Raw genomic sequence first — 25,571 nt, 5'->3', positions numbered from 1 at the left:
TTCAGTCTGAGAGGAAAATCCTCTCAGACATATGTTTCCAGTGGCCCCCATTTTATAGTCATGTCTGAAAGTACATTTTCACGGCTTCAGAAGTTTTGTCGCTCATTCATCCAAGAACCTGCAACGATTAAATAATGTTCACCAACTGCTCCATGTTTTTTGGGTGCTGGCTTTCAATAATCTCAGCGGCAATGTAAATGGATAGCAATCATTGGAGATGTCCCCAGATGATGAGAAGAGATTGATTACTTTTCTTATTTAGCAAGAACAAGATAGATGAAGCCAATGATTCACACTATAATTTAACAAGACTATGAAGAATACATGGATTTAGAAATGCTAGCTGGTGCTATTTGCTTTGCTTCATATTTGGCATGGGATATACAAGACTATCCCTAGATTTTCAGCAGGACAGTAACAAAAGTTAAATCATACCTCTGTGTGTGTGTGTGTCTCTGTTTATATGTCAATCAGTGTGTGCTTTCATATGTTAGAGCAGAGGCAGGTCACCTCTGGCCCTGGGGCCAAATTTAACTATCCTAGCATACCATTCAAGCCTTCTGGACTCCCCCAGATGGCCATGATATAATCATTTAACAATTACCCATTTTAATGGGGTTTTCCTCATAAACAGTTGAAACATTATCCTTAAAGCTCATTATTGCTAGGAACAACTTTAAACTAAAATATGCTTATATGTTTCTGGCTCTTCTAACTGCTGGAATGCACCGTCCCAAGAACTTCTCTGAAGTTGCATTTGGACGTCATAGCTGAAAGTGTCCCCCCCCTTCTGTTAGACCTTACTGGGTTAATGCAACAGCAGCTCAGGAGAAAAAGCTATTTTCCTTCTAATAACTGAAGGACAATAATGTAATGTTAATCTTCCCTCCTCCATATGTTGCATCTCACTGCAAAAGATTATTGTATAGAAAAAAATACCTAGTTAGGCTCTGTTGCCTGTTTGGTGTGGGCTCGCTACTATCAGAGCTTCGGCCAAAGAGTCCCTAACATTTGAAAGCTGCAGCACAACTATTCCTTGATTACATTTTCTGGTACACTATTGCACGTGGATTTATAGTCTCCTACACAGGCTGTCTAGGAGACGATTTACAATGAGATGGTTTGCATTTTGTTGTGTTGCCTAACATTCTTAATGTATTTAATGTGTTTAATTTTTTGAATTCACTGTTTTTAGCTTTAGTGTTGTGTTTCAAGCTACCTTGGGTCCTTTCTTAGGAGAAAGGCCAGCCAAAACTATTTTAAATAAATACATAAATTTACTTTCTAAAAGGAAGCATTACTCTCCTTAGCAAAGTCTAGCCTGTGGTTCTGCAGGTATTATGGTTTGGGGTATCCTCCCCAGTTGTAAAGAGGCAAGAATACAGTAGAGCCTTGGGTACAGAGGTACTGTGCACAGCCTCTCTACTGATAGCCGCCTAGAGTGGTCGTTCGACTAGATAGGCGGGGTATAAATAAATAAATAAATAAATACATACATACATACATACATACATACATACATACATACATACATACATACATACATACATACATACATACATACATACATACATACATACATTTATTTTCCTGAATCTGGAATAAGTTGAGTGATATAACTCCACATGGTGCAGGCATGTGGCATTAATTTCTGCAGGCTACCACTCTCATGGATTATTATTATTATTATTATTATTATTATTATTATTATTATTATTATTATTATTATTATTATTATTATTATTATTATTATTATTATTATTATTATTATTATTATTATTATTATTATTATTATTATTATTATTTATTGGTGTGGTCAGAGAGGCTGAATAGCTATTTGAATATTCTATTTCTCACCAGAAAAAGATAGTTCATCATTTCGGAATTAGTACAGTATTATAGGTCTTATCCATAAGTACTTATCCATAGGAACTTATACAAGCTTAATTTTAGAGCCACTGCATTATCTGGAATGAATCATCTTTGTTTTAGACGTGCTTAGCAAGGGCTGGAAATGAGAAAGCCAAAATAAAAAAATTGTGAATGTGCAACAAATTGATCCACATGCTGAAAGAGTCCAGAATCACTTTGGTGGCAGTGGGGAGGAGAGAGAAAACCACATACATTTCTGCATTGTTATTTACAATTTTTCATGTAATGGCTACATTTTCAGGACGTTTGTCTCCTAGCGAGACAGTGGGCAAGGATGGAATGATATTTAGGTCCATGGCTTAGGACCTGTGTTGTCTTGTTCCCTATCTCTTACAGGAGACTCTCCTGTCAGTGTTGAGCAGTGCAAGCACGTTGTATCTGAGCTTCAAGACAGTATGCGCAAAGCTATTCATCTATACCATCTGGTAAGTTACCTCTTTATTCCAGGTTGTCAGTTAACATATGATACTTATACAGTATATGATTGACTATATTAGGGAAGTCAGCAACAAGTCCTCTAAATACTCATTCAGAAGTATACATCTGTGCCTATTTTGATCTGTGTCTACAGATGTAACTGCAGTAACCATCCTGTTGCTATTCAATAGCTACAGGCTGTAATCTAGTATAGAATTTACTCTTCTTATAAATGAAAACGAGGTATTTTATTTGCCCCAGTGAGTGAATGGTGTAACCAGACATGATCTGAGGCTATTTACAAGTGCAATTAATTTGAAGATTTATTTAAATTACAGCAGGTACACAGGGAATAAGATCCATTAAATTCAAGCACAATGTAAAAGAAATCAAAGGAAAATCAATGAATGTCTAACACAATGCAATGTAATGATGAAATGAAAAGTGTAAAGCAGAAGAATCTGGCTTTAAGTATTAGATGCCATTCCATGGGCAGGTCATTCTGCAAGCCAGTAGTCCATTCCAGAGGCCATATATCTGTAGACCAATCCAATTCACATGTCCACATGGCTTTTGTTCAGTGTACCATTGTACCCTAAAAGTAGGACCTGATTAACAACATATACGGGGCCAGGTTAATGTTACATTACATATGCAAGTACTGTATTTCTCTCTCCAAAAGTAAGGGCACAGGGGCTGGGCTGAGGCTGGGACCGTCATGTGCAAGGAAGGATGGTTTAAATCTTTCTTCCTCCAGATATTTTCCCTGTACTCACGAGGGAAGGAGAGTTTTAAAAGGTGAGGGAAAGCCTTTGACACTGGAAGATTTTTTTTTAAAGCTCCCACATGTGGGGAGGGAGACATCAGGGAGATATGTAAGCTACTCTTATTTTCAGATAAAGAAACAGTAGAGCGGCAGTTGCATGCTATGTATTTGTAGTTCAGTTAAACTAACATGTAGTTTAGTAACTGCCAAAATCTGAGCTGAAATCCCATTTAGAGGTGCAACGAGATGCATTTGTGTGGACTGTTTTTCAAGAATCAAGTCAGTACAAGAGTGAGCATTAAGTGACTGGAATGGTGTTTTTACAAATGATTTGATATGTGTTGCCAGACACAAAAAGATTCCTGTACATGATCAGAATTCCCTGCTAGAGAACTGTAGTGCTGTAGTTCAAGAGAGTGGAGTAGAACCTGAAACAGAAAATTATAAATATTCCGCCAGACTAATGACTCTGGGATGAGCCAGTGGTACAAGAGCTGAAGTGGTATCAAACTCTTAATAACTCTGTAGTGTGCATATCCTCTTTGTAACAAACCCATTGCCTTCAAGACATGCCAGACTGATGCCCTTGGGAAGGCCTAACTGCTCTTCTCCACCACCACCCCTTGATTATTTTCTAGGTCTCTGCTGATACGGAGTCTTCAGCTGACAAACATGAAATTGCTGGCCTCCTGATGGATACCTTCTCTGTGATGAAAAAGGAGCTGGATTCCCTGAAGGATGAGAAACAGATGCAAAGAGAGAAAGAAGCATTGGGGGAGCCACCAGAGACAGTTATAATGCCACTGGCTGAGGGAGGTGGTTCTGCTTTACCCAGTCCACGCCATTTTGGAAATGAGCAAACTCTTGCTTTGTTGGAACAGTACTCGGAGCTGTTGCTACAAGCTGTTGAGCGACGTATGGATAAAAAACTCTAAGGAGTATTTCTAATCAACATAAGCTTATGATAGAACACTAGTCCCCACACAAATCCATTTCATGGGTCAGGTTCATGGCAGAAGCCTTGAATGAATGCTATTATTTGTTTTTATGGGGATTTTTTTAAAGCAACAAACAGTTATTTTGTCTTCTTTTTTTTTTTTTTTTGAAATGTGCTGGTCACAGTACTAATTTTTCTGAGCCCCACTGTTTCACTTTTGAGTGCTACGCAAACCTCTTTGAAAACTATTTCTCATAGACAAAATATTTAGTCCCCGCCCCCAAAACAACAACAACCAGAAAGCACTCCACTTGTGGCCCAACCTGTAGCTGCTGACATGACAGAAAGAGATCAAGATGACCCCAATCATTCCCCTGCAGCACTCTTTCTGTTTATGCAGACTATTAAATCTTTTATTTATTAATTTATTTTTGTGAGTGTTGCTCTAAAACCTTTTGTGAGCACTTCGTAGCCATAACTATTTCTGCATCTTTCCTACAATGTCTAGTAAGACTAATTTTGTTACTAGTACTAGTAGATGAGGAGGTAAGATGATTCAACTACTTTCCAGTGAACACTGCCTTGATGAAATCTGTTCCCTTATACCTGGATTTACAATGTATAGGGTATTTTTGTATTTATGTATTTACAAAGTCTTGTTCTCTCAGCTTTGCTTTTTATTTTAAAGAAGAGCCATGCTTTATCCATATTGACTACTTCTACAGGACAGTGAATCCTTTGGATCAAGCTCTGGAGATCTGTTACATGGTTATTGGCAAATGGATTGGCTTTTTGAGAAGAAGTTTTCAGCATTTTTTCAGGTTTTATATAAACTCTAAGGAGTATTTCTAATCAACATAAGCACCTGGCTTCCTGTTGGATCCCAAAGGTTTAAAAAGAAGAAAAAGAAGAATTGTCCACATTTGTTACGAAGCTCTTATTAGTGTTGCTCAAATGTAGATGCATACTGGGCTCTGCTCTGGGTCTTAGGAAGATTCTGACTTTGGGAATGTAGAACTTGAGGAACAGGGTGAGCATATATACCATACAGGATAGTTCCAGATTTTATTTATAGCTTTGAATCCACTGTAATATGAATTTAAACAATTATCGAGGACAGTCTTGTGTTATTAAATTCTCTTTGCAAAAATCATAAGATGTATCTAATATCCCAAGAGGGTGATTCCTTTGGCTTGTCTCTATGGCTAAAACCAGAAAATTAAGTGTGAGAGGCCAGCAAATGCAGACTGTTGTGATGTAACCATCTCTGTTCCTTTTTTCCATAACAAATCTTTTGGAAGGATTTTTTTTTAATGTCAGTGGGGTGGGAATTTTGTATGTAATAGTGTTCAGTGACAACCACACTTTGTCCAACTGCTCCAATTTCTATATCAATTGGTGCTGTTGTTTTTCAAATAAAGTACAAAAGAATGGATCTTTTTCAGTTAATCAAAAAAAGAAAAGAAAAGAAAATTCCCTTCCTGGAAGGAAGATGTGAATATTTTTTAATTTATTATGTCGTGTTTTTATCTCTTTCCCTCTGTGTATTTTTTTTTATGTCGCAAACACAGCACAATTCCTTATGCAATGAATTATTAGCATTATATTGTTCCCAAAGTATTGGCTGATACTGAGTAAAACCATTTAAAAATGTTTTTACTAACTTTTTAGTGCTACTCCCTCTGGTCAGAGAGCAGGTACATATGTTGTTATCAGTGTGGATGTCTGGCATTATTGATATAGTGCTTTCTGAATATGTCCCCTATCCGCCCCACCCCTGTCTTGTACTTTTGAAATTATCATGGTAGTTTTGTGCTTCACTGCCTCACAGGCCTGGTAAACTGCAGTGCACACCTTCTTATCTGGCTCTCATTTTGTGGTGCTTCAGTGCCGAGGGGCCTGCAAAGCAGACTTCGTCTTGGCTGGCTGGCCAGCCCACCATCTTTAATTGAGTTCCAAGGCTGGGGACTTGGGATGTTTTTAGTCATTTTCAGCATGTTTGTCCCAGATACTTCTGGCTCTGTCTTGGTCACATTATTTCTCTGAACAGACTTGAATGGTAGCTAAGATGCACTCACCAGAATTGAGATTTCCTAGTGTTTTCCATCTGCAGGTGAGCATGGAGTAGGTCAAGGTCACAGCTGGCACCTGTGGCAGAGGAATCTGATTGCCAGGAATTGTCAGCTGGAGTAATCCCCACAATTCTTGCACATAAGTTAATCAAAAAGCAGGATGGATCTCCTTTTCATGTACATGTCAGAAAAAAGGCTTAGTAGGCAAAACACCTTCCTTTCCCTGTTCACATTTATACTGTGAAATACTTTCGTGCTCAGGAAACTTTATTATTCTGATACACACAAACATTCAGGTAATGAACCATATTTCCAACATGGGTATGCCCATGGTGTGAAAAAGGGAGATCTAGAGGTTCTTCAGATAATCTTAAGTCCCTCTGTGTACTGGTGTGGGATCAGAAGCAAAATGTTGGAAGACTGTACCTTAATGCTATTGATACTTCAGCAGTCACTTGGTAATGATTTATCTGATACTGTCGTGGATGAAAGGCAATATCAAATAAATTGCACATTAGTGTCAAACCAAGGTTTCCAGCAGGAAAAATTTTTGAAATTGAGTACACTTTCATGGATCCAAGTGGGAAAATAATACATGGAGTCTGAGGGTGAACTAGAATAGTAGTTTTATGTGGTTTTGAGTAAGTAGATGTGTAAAGAGGTATGGATGGGCCTATAGTTTCTAGCATTGCATTAAAGAGTATAAGCAAGACTTCTAGAAATGTAGTAGTAGGGCAAGGAATGTGGTGAGCTCGAAAGGCAAAATACTGATGGAATGGTTCTAAAATAGGAGAGAGGCAGTACAAGCAAGCAGAACTCAGAACGAATGTGTAAATTAAAAGATGAAAAGATATGTTGGTGTTATCCTTTATTTTCCCACTTGTATCCATGGTTAAGACTCTGAGGATGTACGAATATCAAAGGCCAGTCAGTTTACCCAAGCTGGTTAATTTCCACTGAGATTCCTAGCTTCCCCCAAGTTTGTACCATTAGAAGCCATGGCTGAGAGGATGCAGGATAAAAGAGTACATTTTATTTATCAAAAATACTTCAGTATAAAAAATGATTTATCATGGAAGGCACTCTGCTGCTACTTATAGCAAATGGCTCAAATATTGAATTCGGCGCATTGTAAGAAATATTTTTGTAAGACTATAATCAAATGTTCGCTACTATACTCTTTGTTTTGAATTGCATGCCTATTTATTGTCTTCATTATAGATGTCCCCTTTTAGGAAAATCTCAACATCTGCAAGACGGAGAAATATAATTGCATGTAGTAATTGAATCTGGCCCACTTCTGTTTAGTTTTTAAAATGTGTGCATGCAATTTTACTATATTAAGACAGCTCAGAAAAGTCAGTATAAAAATATGGAACCATCACAGAATCCAAATTTCATGTCAACTCTTTGTTTTCTGAGCAGTGTGGTTTAAATTTCATTCTTAGAATATCCTGCTTTTCTCTTAAAGGGGATCCTTTAAAAAAGAAAATACCTGCACACTTGAACGGGCTGTCCATTTTTCTACAGAAACATATCTTTATTGCTTTGGAAACAAAGCTGTGTTAATGCCAACCAGCAGTATATGTAACTGGTGCTACTGGATGTGGACATTTTGCTCTTTACTCCCTATCTCTGGCTCCTTTAACCCTTTTGTTTTCTTCTAAATATTCTTCTAATAGTAAGGCCCATTCACTTCTCCCAAATAAATATATTTCTTCCTAAAGAAAATTTTAATCTTAGAGCAATCTTGTCACTCAGAGAAACCCAGATTCAGCAGCTGGATTTCCTAGTATCTGGTACTAACACTCATTTTTGAAGGGAGAATACCTGCCATGTGGCCCTTCAGGTACTGGGTTGTTTCAACAAACCCTCCCATTCCTCACTTGTTTCCTCAGATAAAAAATCTTTCTGCAGATTACAACTAGTATATTCAAAATCCTGTACTGTTTATACCTAACATTCTAGCTGTAGGCTGTCTGGAGCTAAATCACAGACAGTGATGCATGGACAAGCAACCTTAGGAATAAGCCATGTCTACTCAAGCATGTCACATCCTTTTAAAATCTGTGTTATTTCAACACACCTTCCTGTTCTCCACTTGTTTAAAAGGAGGTAGCAAACCTGAAACTTTGTTCATTTATAAACGTGTGTTTTCTACCTTGGCTTTAAGAAATTAAAAAAAAGAGAACCTTTTTGGAAAAAACTTTTTAATTATTTGAAACAATTGTTTTATGTTTGTGGGGTTTTTGCACTGTGAGCCACCTTGCTGGGGCTGTTTTTAATTCTGTATTCATTTGTACTCTGGGTCTTAAATAGTTTCAATAAAAAGTGTGATTCTTTGTTACAATTTTATTCATGCTACTGTCTTGCTGAGGCACTGGCTAGTTTCAAAATGCTTGCAAAATATTTGAATTGCATATGCTAGATGGGAAATGGAGTGGAGAGGGCTATCTGTTCATCATTAATGGATGTGACTTCAAGTATTGATCTGAACATTTGAATTAACCATCACAGAACAGCCACCCTGGATACAACTTTCATTAGAAAACCATAGAAATTTCACATCAAGCCATCATGTTAGTGTGAATCTGCCCAGAAAATTTCATACCAGCATAATAGCACAGTAATGGGTGGATGGTGGCAGAAGCAGACATAATACGTAAGTAACCCATCATTAGAGTTGAAAATTCATTAGTTTTGGAGAGAAGTGATTCAGACAGACGTTTGTGTTTAAGAAATCAGACTTCAAAGGAATCTCATACTTAAGTTCTGAAGACTATTCTCAAAACAAAGCAAGATAAGTTGCAAACTCAAGGAGATTAGATAAACTTCAGTTCTTAAGAATTTCCTTTTTCTAAGGAAGGGTTGTCTGCCATGTCTGCTTCTGTCTTAAGTGATTGTGAACAATTGAGTTGCACAACATTCCTATGAAAGGCAAGACATTTTGGGAGTCCCTTACTACAAAATATACATTTGTTTGGCTCAAAGGAAATTGTACAACTATATACTGTAGTTCCAACTAGTTGCATTGATTCTGTTATCTCATCTCAAAGCAAGAAGTTATAAAGTCATTAGGTATTACTATCAGCTGGCTTACAATGACCTTGTTAAACAATAAATAGGTCAAACTTGCCTGGTAGCCTGTAAGAAAGGATCAACAGGCAGGAAAAATGTGTGAACTGAGACTGTTCATACTTTCTTTGGGGTCATTGCTGGAGCATAAAATACTAAAAAGGGACAAGAGTAGAAAAGGTTTACAGATCTGAAAGGTTTATTTATATCCTAGTATATGCTGCTGCAGTAGATAACAAGACTAGCAGCAGCAGGAGAAGCAGCTGTTCTATTGGGAATTTCTTTTGTGGTCCTCCTCTTATGGTAAGTAGGTAATGATGGCAAATGGAAATATTTCAGCATTGAAGTCTTCCAAAGTCTCTGTTAAACTGAACTGTTTTGTTCTTAGCTATGCCCAACTTTTAGATCTCTTTCTCCCTTTGTATATAATCTCAATGAATGCTTTAAAATCTTTTTTCTTAGAATTAAAGCAGAAAGTAATGTAAAACAGCAACTGAACTAATAGGTAAATTGTGTAATAAATATCCAAAGGGTTAAAGACAAAAGAGACAATTGAAAGGATCTCAAATACTATTAAAGGCAAGGGACAACAAGGGTGGGCTTTGAAGCTGCTATAGAGCTGCAGCCTAAAGGCATTGTAGAACTGCTTAATTTCATTTATTGCATTATTTTAAATATTTTTTGCTTCCAAGGATCTCAGGTAGTAGGCATCACTCTGCGATGTCATCTGTGTGTCCATCTTTTAAACCAAGGCAGACTACCACAGTCCTCCAAATTTTTCAAATGGTTAACTGTTTTAGTCTTGCTTCAGCGGTTTTAACAAAAGCAAAACAACACAGCACCTAAGTACCTGTGTTACATTGTGCTTCATTATTAGTCCCTGTGGGATTTTTTTTGTTGATCCTTTCTAGATTAAAACTCCTTGTAGTTATATAATTTAAAATGTCCTATTCCATTCCACTTTAGTTAACTCATACCACATGTGCTTATACTGTACAATCCATTCCAATTTTACAATTTTGAGTTTATCTTGATTCATAGCTTTCACATTTCAAGGTCCAATTATGTAATCTTTCAACTTCAGACTTTCCTTTCACATACATTTGCACACAACAGCAACTGAACATCCTTTCAGCTTTTATCGAGTTGCTTCATGAAGAATGATGCCACCTGTATTTTTCCTTTGCTCTTTCGTGGTAGCTGATGAAGTAACTTCCAACCTAAGAGTCTTATCTTCCAGGGTCTTCTGGCTTAGCAGTGTCTCAGAGGCATTCAGAAAATGCCAAATACACTTTTTTCCAGCTGCCTGTATGGATCAAAAACACTTTTTCATATTATAACAGGTTGCTTTTCAGTTTGGGTTTTGCTGTTGAGGTTACTGAAGAGGAAAGCCAACCCAGGGCAAAATTCGAGCCTTTTAAGCAAACCAAAATTTATTTAAATTTATTTTATTTAAAATATTTCTAGCCCGCCTTTCTACTTAAAAAGGACCCAAGGCGGCTTACATTATTAAAAGACAATATTTACAGCTAAAAATAAGGATACTGTACAAATATTTAAAAGCCATTTTGAATTATACATGGCTTGTTTTGCGGGAAGCGCTAAGCCCTTGGCAGTCAAGGTGGAGCTGTCGCCCCCGCCGCCTAGGACAGAAGCCCATCTTCCGCCGGCTAAGCTCCGGTCGGAGGCCCTCCCGGGACGCCCTTCCTCCGCAGCTCGGCCAGCCTGCGGGCGGGGCGAACGGGAAAGCTCTCCCCGAGCAGCGGCGGCGGCTTGTCGCGGGGAGGAAGTGAGGGCACGGGAGGTGGAAACTCGGCCCTTTTTTTTTTTTGCCAGCAGCCACCATAGACGCAGCCGCTCTATGGCCGAAACCGGCGCGGAAGAGGAAGCGCTGCGGGAAGTGAGGCGCTGCCTGGCGGGCTTTCCGGCCGAGGCGAGGGGTGAGCGGCGGGAATTAAAAAGAGAGAGCTTTTTTGAGGGGAAGCTTGTTTAAAGCAAGCTGCGCATACTGCAGGGAAGGGGTCTCCTTGGGAAAGCGGTCCGAGAGGAGCGGTGGCTTGCGCTTCTTCTCGTATTCCCTTTGGCAAAGACTGTGTGTCGTATCTCTCAATGTATGAATACTGTATCCGTGTAGGTGAAATTTCAAAATGGTGGGTGCCGGAATTTTCAAAAAGAGTTAGAGATGCTGAGATTTTAAGCAGATGTGCACGTTCTCTAGCAGCTGATATAAATGTATTTACATAGGCGATGCCTGCCATGGGTAGTTGCTGAGCCCATGGACATGGCAACGGATGAAGCCCAACCGGGTGCTGTAGTGAAGTTTTCTTGAAAAGTCCTATTTCCAGTAGTGACCCTCGGATAAAATCAGCTGCTGGAGAACAATCCCGCCAATTCAGACTAGAAACCTCTCTCAGTTTGTATCCTGTTCCCCACAGAGGGCAGCTGCAAAGAAATCTCACAAAAAGGGCACCTGGAGAGTAGTCTTCCCTGACCATTTTTCTCCAATGACTGGTATTTAAAGAGATGCTGCCAACATGCTGTAAAGATATATGTCCATCATTTTAGACATCAGTAGTTTTATTCTGCCTGAATTGGTGTAATACCCTTACCTGGAGCTAAGTTGCCAACAGCATATCTTTATAATGAAATATGATGGACGGATACATACAGATCTATGTATATTCTCCCAAAAATGTCTGAAATTTCTGCTCAGAAAAGTTCTTCACACAAAGGCAACCCTAGAAATTTTTCTGAGAGTGGGCACAAAAATAGGTAGATATATTACCATAATTTACAATCATAGCTATTGTACACCTAGCAAGGGTGACACAGTGTACACAGTGTTAACTGTCCTTCTGCAGGCAGGTAAACACCTTTCTCTTCAGGCAAGCTTTTCTTTAATGACTGGTGGTCTTAGAGAGGGTTTAAATGGATTGTTGTGCTCTGTTGTTTTAAAATTGATCTTAATTACCATTTTAATATATTGTATTTTTTTAAAAAATATTTGTATACTTACTGTTTCCAGCTTTTAAATTCTGTTTTAATGATCTAAGGCACCTTATTTATTTATTTATTTATTTATTTATTTTATTTCTATCCCGCCTATCTGGTCGTACTAGACCACTCTAGGCGGCTTACAACAAACAACAACAACATAATTTTAAAACATTACAATTTAAGAAAGATAGAAATTAAAAAGATATAGAGAGAAAATCGTCAGGAGTTTTCTGTTGGAAAGGCCCGCTTATACAACAGCGTTTTTAGTTGTTTCTTGAACATGCCCAGCAAGGGAGCCGCGCGAATCTCAGGAGGTAAGTTGTTCCAGAGGCGAGGAGCCACCGCCGAGAAGGCCCTATTTCTGGTCTTTTCCTTCCGGGCCTCTCTCGGCGTTAGGCTCCTCAGCCTCACCTCCTGGCTTGCACGAGTGACACGGGTAGATCTTGGTGGGAGAAGGCGTTCCATCAAGTATCGAGGTCCTAAACCGTTTAGGGCTTTATAAGTAAGCATCAAGACTTTGAAGTCGATGCAGAATCGGATGGGCAGCCAATGCAATGCGGCCAGAGTGGGGGAGATATGTTGGTATCTTCTCACTCCACTGAGTAATCTGGCCGCAGCATTCTGCACCACCTGTAGTTTCCGCAGCAGCCTCAAAGGTAGCCCCACGTAGAGCGCATTACAGTGGTCTAATCTTGAGATTACAAGCGCATGCACCAAAGTGGTGAGAGCCCCAACATCAAGGTAGGGTCGCAGCTGGGCTATCCACCTAAGATGAAAGAAAGCGGTGCGGACCACGGACGCCACCTGGGATTCATGGTGAGCGCCGGGTCCAGATGGATCCCCAAGCTGCGGACCCCATCCCTGGCGGGCAGAGTCACCCCCCCAAAAGTGAGGGAGTTTCCCATATCCCCAAGTGTGGGGGCGCCCACCCTCAGTACCTCCGTCTTGTCCGGGTTCAGCCTCAGCCCGTTCTCCTGCATCCATTCCAGTACGGACTCCAGGCAACGCTGAAGGGACAGAACGGCATCTCCTGCAGTTGGAAAAAAGGAGATGTAGAGCTGTGTGTCATCCGCATATTGGTGGCACAGTGCCCCACACCTCCTGATGACCCCACCCAGCGGCCTCATATAGATGTTGAACAGCATTGGGGAGATGATCGACCCCTGTGGGACCCCACAATTGAGGCTCCACGGGGCCGAGACAGCCTCCCCAAGCTGTACTCTCTGGGGACGGTCCTCCAAGAAGGAACGGAGCCAGGCCAGTGCGAGGCCACCAATTCCCAACTCAGAGAGCCTCCCCAGGAGGATACCGTGGTCAGTGGTATCAAAGGCCGCTGAGATATCGAGGAGGACCAGCAGAGACACTTTGCCCCTGTCGGCCTCCCTCAATAGGTCATCACACAGGGCGACCAATGCCGTTTCTGTTCCATGGCGCGGCCTGAAGCCCGACTGGAATGGATCCAGGGCATCTGTTTCATCCAGGAGCGCCTGAAGCTGATCGGCCACCACCCTCTCGACTACCTTGCTCAAGAAAGAAACATTGGCGACGGGCCTATAATTGCCAATTTCGTCCGCCGCCAAACTAGGTTTCTTTCTGATGGGCCTAATGAGTGTTTCCTTGAGGGCAGAAGGAAATCTGCCCTCAAGGAAAGACCCATTAATTATTACAGTAGCCCATTCTGTTGTTGAAGGCCTGGCTGCCTTGATTAGCCAGGCCGGGCAAGGGTCCAAGGAGGAGGTGGTGGCACGACAGCGATCAAGCGTCCTGGCCACAGTGTCGGGCGAGACGGGCTGAAAGGAGTCAAAAGTCACCGGACAAGACGGAGCGCTGGACATCTCAGCTCGACTCACTGTATTCAAAAAAGGGGAGAGGTCCCGGCGGATGGCCTCCACTTTAGATTTTAAAAATGCTGCAAATTGGTCCGGTGTAAAACTAGGGGGAGGCCTATCACCCGGGCCAATTCCGGATAGGTCACGTACTATACGGAATAATTCCGCCTGCTGGTTGGATGCCTCACTTATCCGGTTAGTGAGGTAAGTTCGACTGGCAGCCTTTACCTTGGTTTGGTAAAGGTTAGTAGCGACCTTAACAGCTATACGATTAAAAACCGTCGGGTCCTTTCTCCATTTGCGCTCTAGCCGTCTCCTGACCCGCTTCGACGTCCGGAGATCCTGGTTAAACCAGGGCGCCGGGCGATCTCTGCGGCGGAGAGGGCGTTTAGGCGCGATCGCGTTTAGGCACTAGCTGCGGCAGTGAACCAGCCGTCGACCAGAGCCTCGACAGGAGCGCCAACCAGGTCAGCCGTAACCCCTCTCATGGCATCCTGGAATCCAGTCGGATCCAGTAGCCTTCAAGGGCGGACCATGACAATAGGTCCTTGCTCCCTGCGAGGGGGGAGAACCTTGGGTTCTTTTGGGGAGAAAAATGGGATAGAAGTATTTTAAATAAATAATAAAATATTAAAAACATGCCATGTACATATTAAAATAATGTTTCCTTTTAAAATAATATATACTGTACTGCATTGCCCAGCTTGCACAACAGTAGTGATGTCATCACCAGCTGCAGATTGCTGCAAATTGAAGAGTTGCCTTTTCAATGTTGTGGTGTCAGTGACTCGATCTCAAGTCACTTGTGCCCTATATTGAAAAAGAAGCTCTTTAATAAATGCCAATGTGCCACTGATGGTGACATCACAATGATCACGCAAATGGAGCAGTGCAATAGGATATCTCTAGGAAAGAATTATTTCACATAATTATTTTTAGCAAAATTTGTAAATTGCTTAAATGGTTGCAAAATTATTTTCTAGCACTCTTTTGTCTTTTTCCTGGATAGAGTTATGTTTTACGGAGTCTGTGCCCTACCTTGATAGCCTTCCATCCCCCCTCGAGTTCTTTCGAGAATGGGTGTGTCCAAACAAGCCGTGTATAATTCAGAATGCAATCAAACACTGGCCAGCTCTGAAGAAGTGGACATTAGCTTACTTGCGGTGGGTATCTATGAAGCCATACGTTGTTTCAGTTTTTTAAAATTCCATGTATGTAGAAGATTATTGCATGAAACTTGAGACCACCATGAAATCACTGAACAGGGTGAGCCTGTTGCATTCCAAGGTAGCAGGAACTGGTATAGGGTGCTATTCTGTAATTTTACTTCTTATCATAATTGTCAGCTTCTTGCACAGCTGTGAATTTCATCTGTGTTTTGGTGCAGGGACATAGTGAACTCCAAGTTGGTGAGTGTAGCAGTAACTCCAAATGGTTATGCTGATGCGGTTTATCAGGACTGGTTTGTTATGCCAGAAGAACGACACATGCCTTTCAGTACTTTCTTGGACATTGTGGAGAAAAAAGTAATTTTACCAGGAGTATTCTATGTACAGAAACAGTGTTCAAACTTGACAGAGGAATTTCCTGAACTTATGGATGACGTAGAGCCTGAGATACCTTGGATGAGCCAGGCACTTGGTAAATATCAAAATTCTAGTTTTATCTGTGGCTTGGAGGATTGCGAAGCTCATTTAAAGGCTGTACCTAGGGCTCACTGAGCAGTTCCACTTTTTGTGCTTGTTTTCAATTACCACCTGCACACTCCCAGCTCCAGTGGAAAAGCACTTTGCCTTCTGCATTCTTAGCCTTCAGCATGCTCTGAAATGCTGGAGTGTGTTAGTGAATTTGTAGTGGGAGGAATTGATGGCTTTGTTCATGCCAATTTCTGTATCAATAATAAGCAAAACAAACTCGTCGTGTGAATTAAATGCTAACATATGCTTCTGATAATTGCAGTAGAAGAGGAGAAAGAAGAATTTGTAAGAGGAGGAAATGTGGGAGGCTAACAATGGCTCCGGAGCTATCCAGCTAACCCATGGCTTGATTGGAATTGCTTGAGAATGAGTGCCTACGAACTAAAGTGCGGGCTCTGAAGGCTATTATATTTATGTATTTATGTAATTATTAAAAGATTTTTACAGCAAATGTATGGTGTCTCACCCCCTTCCTATTATTTGGTGCCAAGATTCAGCAAGCAAAGTGTTGCTTGTACATTCACAGTGGCAAGGAGGTCTGTATTTGCCTATACGGTGCCCAGATACATTCAACTGTTTCTTAGGGTGTGTGCTAGCCTCCTATACTGGGATAAACCCATTCCCCCACTCCCATGCCCATGCTTAGCTTATGAAGAGGGGCAATGTTTGGGGAAAATATGGGCATTTGGTTGTTCTCCCAGTGTCTTTATTGAGCAAGATAAGAGGGTTCTGCTTTCACTAGACATCTTACCCATGGTTAGGTGTCCCACTTACCCAAAGCATGGTTCTTCACTTTGTGAGAAAGGTACAAGTATACATGGTCACACATACCCCTGAGTTGTCAATGGTTAGTTTTCAATTGCTCTTGTTTATGTAATAAAAAGCTCAGTATCTGTTATCTGCGTTTTTCAGTGGTTACAGTGATGTGCTTCAGCCAACCATTTAACTTACCTCTTCAAGACAGGAAAAATGGAGGCAGGAACTAAGTGAACATGTTTTTAAATGGATAATCTTTCAGTCCAAAATAATTCAAATGCATTCTCTAATTTATTATTGTTTTTCTTTCTCAACAGGAAAAAAGCCGGATGCAGTGAATTTCTGGCTAGGAGAATCTACTGCAGTGACATCTTGTATGTACCATGAGGGAAATGCATTCTTATCTACAGTTTGAGGGCAAGTCTAGATAGGATACCATTTTAGGGAAAAGAACTCTACACAAGCACAGAGGAGTTTCACTTTAACAAATGTTATTTTATTGTTGGAATGTCTTATCCTCTGCATTACCTTGGCTCCCTTCGATGCTAGCACAGATTCAGTGCAGTAAAAATCACGAAGTACCTGAGATCTAATGGTTTTTCCAGTTTATAATTTATGTATATTGTATTATATATTAGCTTCATTCATAAAATTTCCTACTAGCTTGAAGAGTATGGGATGTAAGAACAGTGAAATCCATGTCTATAAGAAATAAAAAGAATTTTTATAAGATTGTTTGGTGATGGTACTTAACTCCAATGAAACTAAATCAAGTAAATAAAAATTACTCTTATGTTGTGCTGGAGGGGATGCCAGAAAACTGGCACATATTTTCATATGTGGTGGGAATGTGACAGTGTGTTGAAATTTTGGCAAATAATATTTGGAGAAATAAGAGAAATAACCAATCAAAATGTAGAAGTTTGTCCTAAAATAGCACTTCTATCAATATTTGACAAGGTGGAATATAATTGGGCAACTATAGAATTAATTTCTAATTTAGTCACAGCTGCTAGGTTAATTATGGCCAAGTACTGGAAGACAAGACATAATTTTCAATTAAGTGAATGGTATACAGAAGTATGGAATATAGCTATTAATGACAAATTAACATGCAATATTAAAGTGAAAAAGGGAGTGTCTAAAAGATATACTTTTGCAGAAATTTGGGGAGATTTTATTGATTATGCATTAATAAAGGGGAAGGGAAGAGCACCATCGCAGGAAACATTACAATTTTGGAAGGGGAAGGGGAATCCTTGAAATGGAGGAAAAGCTCCAGAGATTCAAAAAAGAAGAATAAGAAAAGCAGTAGAGGCACTAAAATTATGTGGATTCTTACAGATGTACAGCTTTGTTTTAAACGGAGATAAGGGGGACTATTATTTCCCCTCCTCCTTTCCATCCATACCTTCATTTTTCCCTCTCTCCTTCCAACTGTAGTGCATAAAGACCATTATGAAAACTTGTACTGTGTCATTTCTGGAGAAAAACATTTTCTGCTACATCCACCAAGTGATCGTCCATTCATCCCATATGGTATGTCTCCTGAGAAGGAGAATGTTGTTGTGTTTTATTGGGTTTTACTCCTGGAGTCATTCGAATTATAAAGTGGGGGTGGATTTTAGCAGTGTTTTACTATCCAGCTAATGTTTCATTTTAAAAGTAAGATGGGGTGGATGTTACAAGTGGCGCTGTCAGCTGGAGTTTGTGGCATGCCAGGGAGGGAAGGGAGATGTGGGGATCTTATTATGATGTAGCAATAGGCTCAAACTTGTATTCTATAGTTTTCTGTTGTGGTCTTTAGCTAACCAGAGTAGAGGCCATACCATACTAAGCCACAAGAGGCTGTAATGGACCACTACTTTGTGTCGTGCATAAAACTTGGTGGGAAGCTGTCCCCAAAGGGATTACCAAGTTTCTCAAAGGGAAAGTAGCTACAGATTACAAGTGATCTGTGATTGTTTCGTTCCCATAATTTTAAAAAAATTCTTTGAGAGGCAACTGAAAGGAAGGAACGATTTGAATCAGTCCTGCACTGTGAAAGAGGGACAGACCAAAACCTGCTTCCATGTGCATTATAGAGAAGGAGATGGATCAAACACTTTGTCTCTTAATTCTTTCCCTTAAATCCCACTCCTTTAAGCTGCTATTGGCCATGGAAAGAAAACTTCAAACATAATTATTACTCACATAAGTTTTTAAGTCTGGGGCTTATAGTTGGGTTTTTCATTAGGGCTGTAGGATGGAAAGAGAGAATCTGGCTTGGACTTAGTCTGTCCATCTGTCCCCTGCAATCTGTTGTATTTCAAGAAGTGGGGAATCAGAGAGTTCATAGGATGTCCACATAATATCTAGGTTGTCTTCAAAATCTGTAACAAATGGCTGAACTAATTCTGACCCAGTACATTGACTGAGATGAACTCTACTCATATACTTTTAGTGTACATCATACTAAGCCCTGAAAGTCCTTTATCTCTGCCCCCAAAATATTGTGTTCCCAAAACATGGGAACTGTTCTAACAGTTCCCATATTTTGCATTCCAGAAATGTATCCACCAGCAACATACCATATGTTGGAAGATGGTTCATTTGAGGTTGTGGATGATAAAACTGCAGAGAAGGTATTGAGAGATTTTGTACTGAACACTATCCATGGAGATACAAGTACTAAGAAATATCTTAGGAAAGATTTAGTTTTATTTTTACCTCCTATCAGGTAAAGCTGTTTTTCAGCCATCTAAAAGTAAGTATGAATAAAAGCAAAGAAGTGTTATTTGTATTACTTAGACTTGTAAGGGCTTCCAAACTCATTATTTATTAATATGTAACATTCACCAAATTTGACTTTAGGACAGTTCACAGTTTAAAGAAATTTAAAGAAAATAGAATAATACACATAGTAAAATGTGCACATCAGCATATATGAACAAACACTCATGTTCGGTTGTTTTACTAATGATGATTCACCACCAGTTTTCAGGAGGAGGTTGATTTATTATTATTATTATTATTATTATTATTATTATTATTATTATTATTATTATTATTATTATTATTATTATTATTATTATTATTATAGATGAGATGCTCTTGATTCACAGTGAATGTATATGTCAGTGCAAAGCTGATCAGAATTTATTCACATGTAAAGAAAAACAGATTAAGCATGCTGCTGAAACAAGTACTGATAGGTTAGTATACTTCTATATTAAAATGTAATCAAACTAAAGAAGTACAGTGGTGCCTTGCTTAGCGACGTTAATCCGTTCCAGGAAAAACGTTGCTGACTGATTTACCGGTAATCGCTAAGCGATTTTAAAAAGCCCATAGAAACGCATTAAAACGTGTTTAATGTGTTCCTATGGGCTTAAAAACTGACCTTATGCGAAGATCCTCCATAGGGGCGGCCATTTTCGGTGCCTCTAAAGCGAGGCAAAACAGCAGGCGGCCATTTTATTTTTCTGGCGGCCATTTTGGAACTGCCGATCAGCTGTGCAAAAAGGGTCGCTTTGCCATGATCGCTTCCCCGCGATCATTGCAAAGCGATTTTTCCCCATAGGGGCCATCGCTAAGCGATCGCTCTGGCGATGGCCAAAACCCCATCGCTAAGTGATTTCATCGCTCAACGGAGCGATCGCTAAGCGAGGCACCACTGTATTGAATTAAAAACTATTTAACATATAGCCATTTTTGAAAAAGGAAGGAGTACATCATGAGTGTGTTAAAAATGTAAGAGCTCATCTAAATATATCACCTTCCAGAACTCCTCTAAGTAGCTATTTAGTTGCCCAAAGCTGCCTAGTGGTATAAGTAAAGATGTAAGGACAGAAGGGAGAGGTTGATCGAGCTTCGCTCAGCGGGGAATACCTAAGTCTGGGAGACTTAGCCATCAAGAGGGCCCTCTCTTACATCCATACGAAATATGTTTGCAAGGATGGCAGGACTGAGAGAGGGGTGTCTCCAAAGACCTCAGAGCCTGTGAAGACTTATATGGGAGAAGATGGCTCATCAGATAAACTGGACCCAAGTCACATAGAGCTTGATAGTAAAAAATAAAATTTTAGACAGGTGGAAAGCTCATTGCTATTAATGTGCCATCAAGTCGGAACTGGCTTATAGTGACCCTAATAGAGTTTTCAAGGTAAATGAGGTATTTAAGAAGTGGTTTTACCAGGGCCCCGCACCCCCAGTGAGTTGCCCCAGAAGACCCAAGTCTTGCGAGTCCTGGTCCATTACTCTTATCTACTATACCATACTGGGTACCCAGAAAGCACATTAGGGATGAATAAAAAGCAAGATATTGTAGATAGCTGGTAGGGGGGGAAAAGGTGTTTCTCACATTTTTTGTCACCAGAGGAAAAAAATATTGATTAGTTTCTTCAGGGGTGAGATACAATTTCCCTTAAGAGAAACTAGGTATGTTGCATTAATTTTCTTACCAACAGGTGCCATGGATTCCATTGGATCCTTTAAATCCAGATTTGGAACGATACCCAGAATATGCCCAGACAAAACCTTTGCAATGCACTGTAAAAGCTGGAGACATGTTGTATCTCCCTTCTCTCTGGTTCCATCATGTTCGACAGTCACATGGCTGCATAGCAGGTAAGAAAAATGGTGCATGCCAAAAGGATCTTTAATCTGTAGTAGCTACAACCAGATATATTCACTAGATATCTTAGGTCATACTTTTGTCTACCCAGATTCAACTTCTTCTTCCCTTCTACCAGTGGGCATCTGCCTTGAAAAAAGATACTTTCTTTTTGTTGAATCTCAACTCAGGATCTAAGCCAGAAGGTTTCAGTAGATGAAGCCTGAGTTCTCTGAACATAATTTGGTACCTGAAAATTCAAATTATTTCCCCTTTTAGAAATTAATTGGTGAAGGACACAATTCAACAACTCCTGGCTGATCTCAAGTGTAAGTTGCATAATAAGAGATTTATTTCACATGGGACTTATGTAAAAGAAGCTCATTAAAGATTCTGTAAATTGAGTCTTTCTGCTTTTTTCTCCAAGTAACCCAATTTGAACTTCACTGTCTTTAGTCATTAATATGTTCTTTCTACAATTGGTAAATTGAAGATGGAATAATAATTTTTATGAGGCTGCCAAGTAACAACACAGCTGTTCAGTGACTGCAGTGTAATTCGTCAACTACAGTACTCTGCTTATACTTGATTGCCTTTAAATCTTTTGTCAGAAGGATTATTAATTCACGTTATTAGATTATTAGAGCAGTAGCTACTTGAAAATAAGATTCCCATGCCATTCTGGGTGGAAAGCTGTATACAGTGGATATAAAAAGTTTGCACACCTGTTAAAATGTCAAGTGTCTGTGATGTAAAAAAATGGGACAAAGATAAATCATTTCAGAACTTTTTCCACCCTCAGTGCTATGAACTGTACATCTCAGTTGAACAACAAACTGAAATCTTTTAGGTAAAGGGAAGTAAAAATTAAAAACTAAAATAATATGGTTGCATCTGTGTGCACACCCTCTTATAACTGGGGATGTAGCTGTGTTTAGCAGTAAGCAATCACATTCAAACTCATGTTAAGTAGGAGTCAGTACACCCCTGCCATCATTTAAAATGCCTCTAAGGAATCATAAATAAAGATCAGCTATGCTAATAGGTCTTTCCTGACATTTTCTTAGTCACATTCTATAACAGAAGAGAGCTTCCAAAGCATCAGAGGGATCTCATTGTTAAAAGGTATCAGTTAGGAGAAGGGTACAAAAGAATTTCAAAGGCATTAGATATACCATGGAACACAGTGAAGACAATCATCAAGTGGAGAAACTATGGGACAACAGTGACATTACCAAAAACTGGACGTCCGTGCAAAATTGATGAAAAGACTAGAAGAAAATTGATCAGGGAGGCTGTCAGGAGGCCTACAGCAACATTAAAGGAGCTGCAGGAAAATCTGGCAAGTACTGGCTGTGTGTGACAACAATCTCCCATATTCTTCATATGTCTGGGCTATGGGGTAGAGTGGCAAGGTGGAAGCTTTTTCTTACGAAGAAAAACATCCAAGCCTGGCCAAATTTTACAAAAACACATCTGAAGTCTCCCAAAAGCATGTGGAAAAAGGTTTTATGATCTGATGAAACCAAGGATGAACTTTTCGGCCCCAATTCCAAAAAATATGTTTGGCGCAAAAACAGCACTGCGCATCACTAAAAGAACACCATACCCACAGTGAAGCATGGTGGTGGCAGCATCGTGCATTGGGGCTGTTTTTCTTCAGCTGGGACAGGGACCTTAGTCAAGGTAGAGGGAATTATGAACAGTTCCAAATGCCAGTCAATACTGGCACAAAACCATTAGGCTTCTGCTAGAAAGCTGAACATGGGGAGGAACTTCATCCTTCAGCATGACAACCACTCAAAGCAAACATCCAAATCAACAAAGGCTTCACCAGAAGAAGATTAACAGTTTAGAATGGCCTAGCCAGAGCCCAGACCTGAATCTGATTGAATATCTGTGGGGTGATCTGAAGACAACTGTGCATAGGAGACACCCTTGCAATCTGATAGAATTGGAGCATTTTTGCAAAGAAGAGTGGGCAAACATTGCCAAGTCAAAATGTGCCATACTGGTAGACTCATACCCCAAATGAGTGAGTGCTGCAATAAAATCAAAAGGTGCTTCGACAAAGTATTAATTTAAGGATGTGTACACAGATTTAACCATATTTCAGTTTTTTATTTTTACTTCCCTCCACCGAAAAGATTTCAGTTTATTGTTCAACTGAGTTGTACAGTTCACAGGTCTCATTAAAGGTGGAAAAAGTTCTGAAATGATTCATCTTTGTCTCATTTTTTTACATCACGGACACTTGACATTTTAACAGGGGTGTGTAAACTTTTTATATCCACTGTATGGGAAGCAGTTTCCTATATTACTCAGCTGATTCAGATTAAACCACACACCGCTAAAATCCTTTTCTCATAGATTCCAGTAAGATTGTTTAAATTACTTGATCAGAATAGGAAGTTGTTACACATAAAAATAGCTTTTATATGTAAGGCAGGTCTATTTTGAAGTGCCTGCCATATTTCTAATGAAACATGTTGTGTTTGAACCTCTTGTCATCTGGGGTTTGGGACTAATCATACAAAATTCATCTAAAAACTATGAAAATTATGGATGGGAGGGGTCAATTTTTCTAAAACCAAGATTAGCTTTTTCCAGATACAGTTTGTAGGGTCTTGCTTACATTGTTTTCTTTTTTCCTCAGTGAATTATTGGTATGATATGGAATATGATCTAAAATATTCATATTATCAGCTGTTGGATTCACTCACAAAAGCCGTGGAACTAAAGTAGCACAGTCATGCGATCGGATCTTGGAACAGCTACCTTTCTACATTCAATGTGGGGATCTAATTTATGTTTTTTTAAATGAGCTGAACATGCATAATTTAGGAATGGTCTAACAAATCACGACAAAAGACAACTGTTCTGATGTCATATGAACATTAGAGGAGTGTTCACAATAAATCTAGATTAAATTATGCCTTACATGGTTATTTACCTTGAGTGACCTTTGAAATCAATACCGCATTGCTTTGTTATGTCACTGGTGCTTTTTCAGTTAGCAAATCAAAGTCTGAACTAAATAGTATTGCCTTTAAGGATAAAACAGATTTTCTGAAACCATCAGAAATAGGTTTCAAGATCATAGATCAATTTCTAGACACTTGAAATCTTTTAATTTTAATATTATGAATTACATGTATGATACTTGTGGCACAAGGATTTCTGTTTATTTCAAAATAGTCAGAGTGATGTCAGAGTATGTGAATGACTGCCAGCTTTTTGTATCTTTACTGTTAAGTCTTCAAGCAGTGAGTCACTCAAACAGCTCCAGTGGATTGTTGGCTGTTGTGGGTTTTTTGGGCTCTTTGGCCGTTTTCTGAAGGTTGTTCTTCCTAACGTTTCGCCAGTCTCTGTGGCCGGCATCTTCAGAGGATAGCATTCTGTGCTCTGGTGTAGTTGGCATGGGAGTGCAGTACAGTGGTGCCTCGCACAACGGGCGCCTCGTAGAGCGATGAATTTGCTCTACGAGGCTGTTTTAGCGATCGCAAATGCGATCGCAAAACGGTGCCCGTATAGGCGGGAAATCGCAGAACGAAGGTTGGTAAGCTGCTCGTTTACCGACCTTTGCTTTGCGACCCGCCGGTCAGCTGTTCCGCGGCTTCAAAATGGCCGCCGGAACAGCTGAAAGGGGCCGGGGTGCAGCTTTTTCGTGCCCTTGGTAAGCAAGGGGAGTGCACGAAAACGCTGCGGAAGCCCCGAAATGGCTGCGCGCAACCATTTCAGGGCTTCCGGCAGCGTTTTCGCGCGCTCCCCTTGCTTACCAAGGGCACGAAAACGCTGCACCCCGGGTCCTTTCGGCTGTTCTGGCGGCCATTTTGGACGCGCCGGACAGCTGATGGCAGCCATTTTGGCGCCCTCGTTGTGCGAGGGGAGGGCACGAAAATGGCTGCCGGCCCCTGGGAAACATCGCACAACGGTAAGTATTTTATGGCATTGGAACGCATTAAACGCTGTTTAATGTGTTCCAATGCCTTTTTCTGTTCCGTAGTGCAATGTTTCCCACAGCGAAGGTTAATCCGGAACGGATTAACCTCGCTGTGCGGGGCACCACTGTATTTATGGCTGTGAGATAGGCTTTTGTCTTTTTCGTAGATGGGTGATTAGTGTCTTGTGGGTTTATTGTGCTAAAGAGAAGAGATCATCTGTCACTGTGGCTGATGGGTGTCATTAGCTGGTCTTTTGTGTGTAGTGATCCCCTGTCCTTGTGGCTGGGTAGAGTTCGTTGACCTTTTGCACGCTGTATTTTTTAGAGCTGGGAGCCAAGTTTTGTTGAGCTTCACACTTTTCTCTTTTTTTGTTGAAGTTCTGCTGGTGCTTGTGGATTTAGCACAACAATACACCCACAACAAGACACAATAATCATCCATGTACAGAAAAAGACAAAAGCCTATCTCACAGCCATAAATACTGCACTCCCAAAGCCAACTACACCAGAGCACAGAGTGCTGTCCTCTGAAGATGCTGGCCACAGAGACTGGCAA

The 25,571-nt window shown here is 40.2% G+C and overlaps 2 protein-coding genes across 7 annotated transcripts in view; both read left to right on the top strand.

Annotated features, from left to right (window-relative positions):
* MAPKBP1 (mitogen-activated protein kinase binding protein 1) overlaps window positions 1-8,479 on the top strand; it is a 149,396-nt gene extending 140,917 nt beyond the window's left edge. For all 5 annotated transcript variants that reach the window (XM_078391337.1, XM_078391343.1, XM_078391338.1 and 2 more), the window contains 2 exons: window positions 2,269-2,357; window positions 3,754-8,479. In XM_078391337.1, the coding sequence (XP_078247463.1) occupies window positions 2,269-2,357; window positions 3,754-4,050 (386 nt within the window). In that variant the 3' untranslated portion in view covers window positions 4,051-8,479. The remainder of the gene's footprint in view (window positions 1-2,268; window positions 2,358-3,753) is intronic.
* A 1,614-nt stretch (window positions 8,480-10,093) lies between these two features.
* On the top strand, window positions 10,094-24,012 carry JMJD7 (jumonji domain containing 7). 2 transcript variants are annotated; one of them, XR_013543989.1, is made up of 8 exons: window positions 10,094-11,139; window positions 15,035-15,188; window positions 15,413-15,666; window positions 16,796-16,852; window positions 17,922-18,017; window positions 19,026-19,102; window positions 19,561-19,672; window positions 20,927-21,064. XR_013543989.1 is itself a non-coding variant. In XM_020793721.3 (8 exons), exons 1-8 carry the CDS (start codon window positions 10,779-10,781, stop codon window positions 23,815-23,817), a joined length of 1,248 nt encoding a protein of 415 aa, XP_020649380.3. In that variant the 5' UTR covers window positions 10,094-10,778; the 3' UTR covers window positions 23,818-24,012. The 2 variants fall into 2 exon arrangements, 1 of the variants encoding a protein (XP_020649380.3); XM_020793721.3 differs by lacking the exon at window positions 19,561-19,672 and adding an exon at window positions 23,729-24,012 and having other exon boundaries at window positions 20,927-21,086.
* The last annotated feature ends 1,559 nt before the right edge of the window (window positions 24,013-25,571 follow it).

The sequence above is a fragment of the Pogona vitticeps genome, chromosome 1, assembly GCF_051106095.1.
Source record: "Pogona vitticeps strain Pit_001003342236 chromosome 1, PviZW2.1, whole genome shotgun sequence".
Classification (NCBI taxonomy): Eukaryota; Metazoa; Chordata; class Lepidosauria; order Squamata; family Agamidae; genus Pogona; species Pogona vitticeps.
This window is presented reverse-complemented; position numbering and strand designations above follow the sequence as displayed.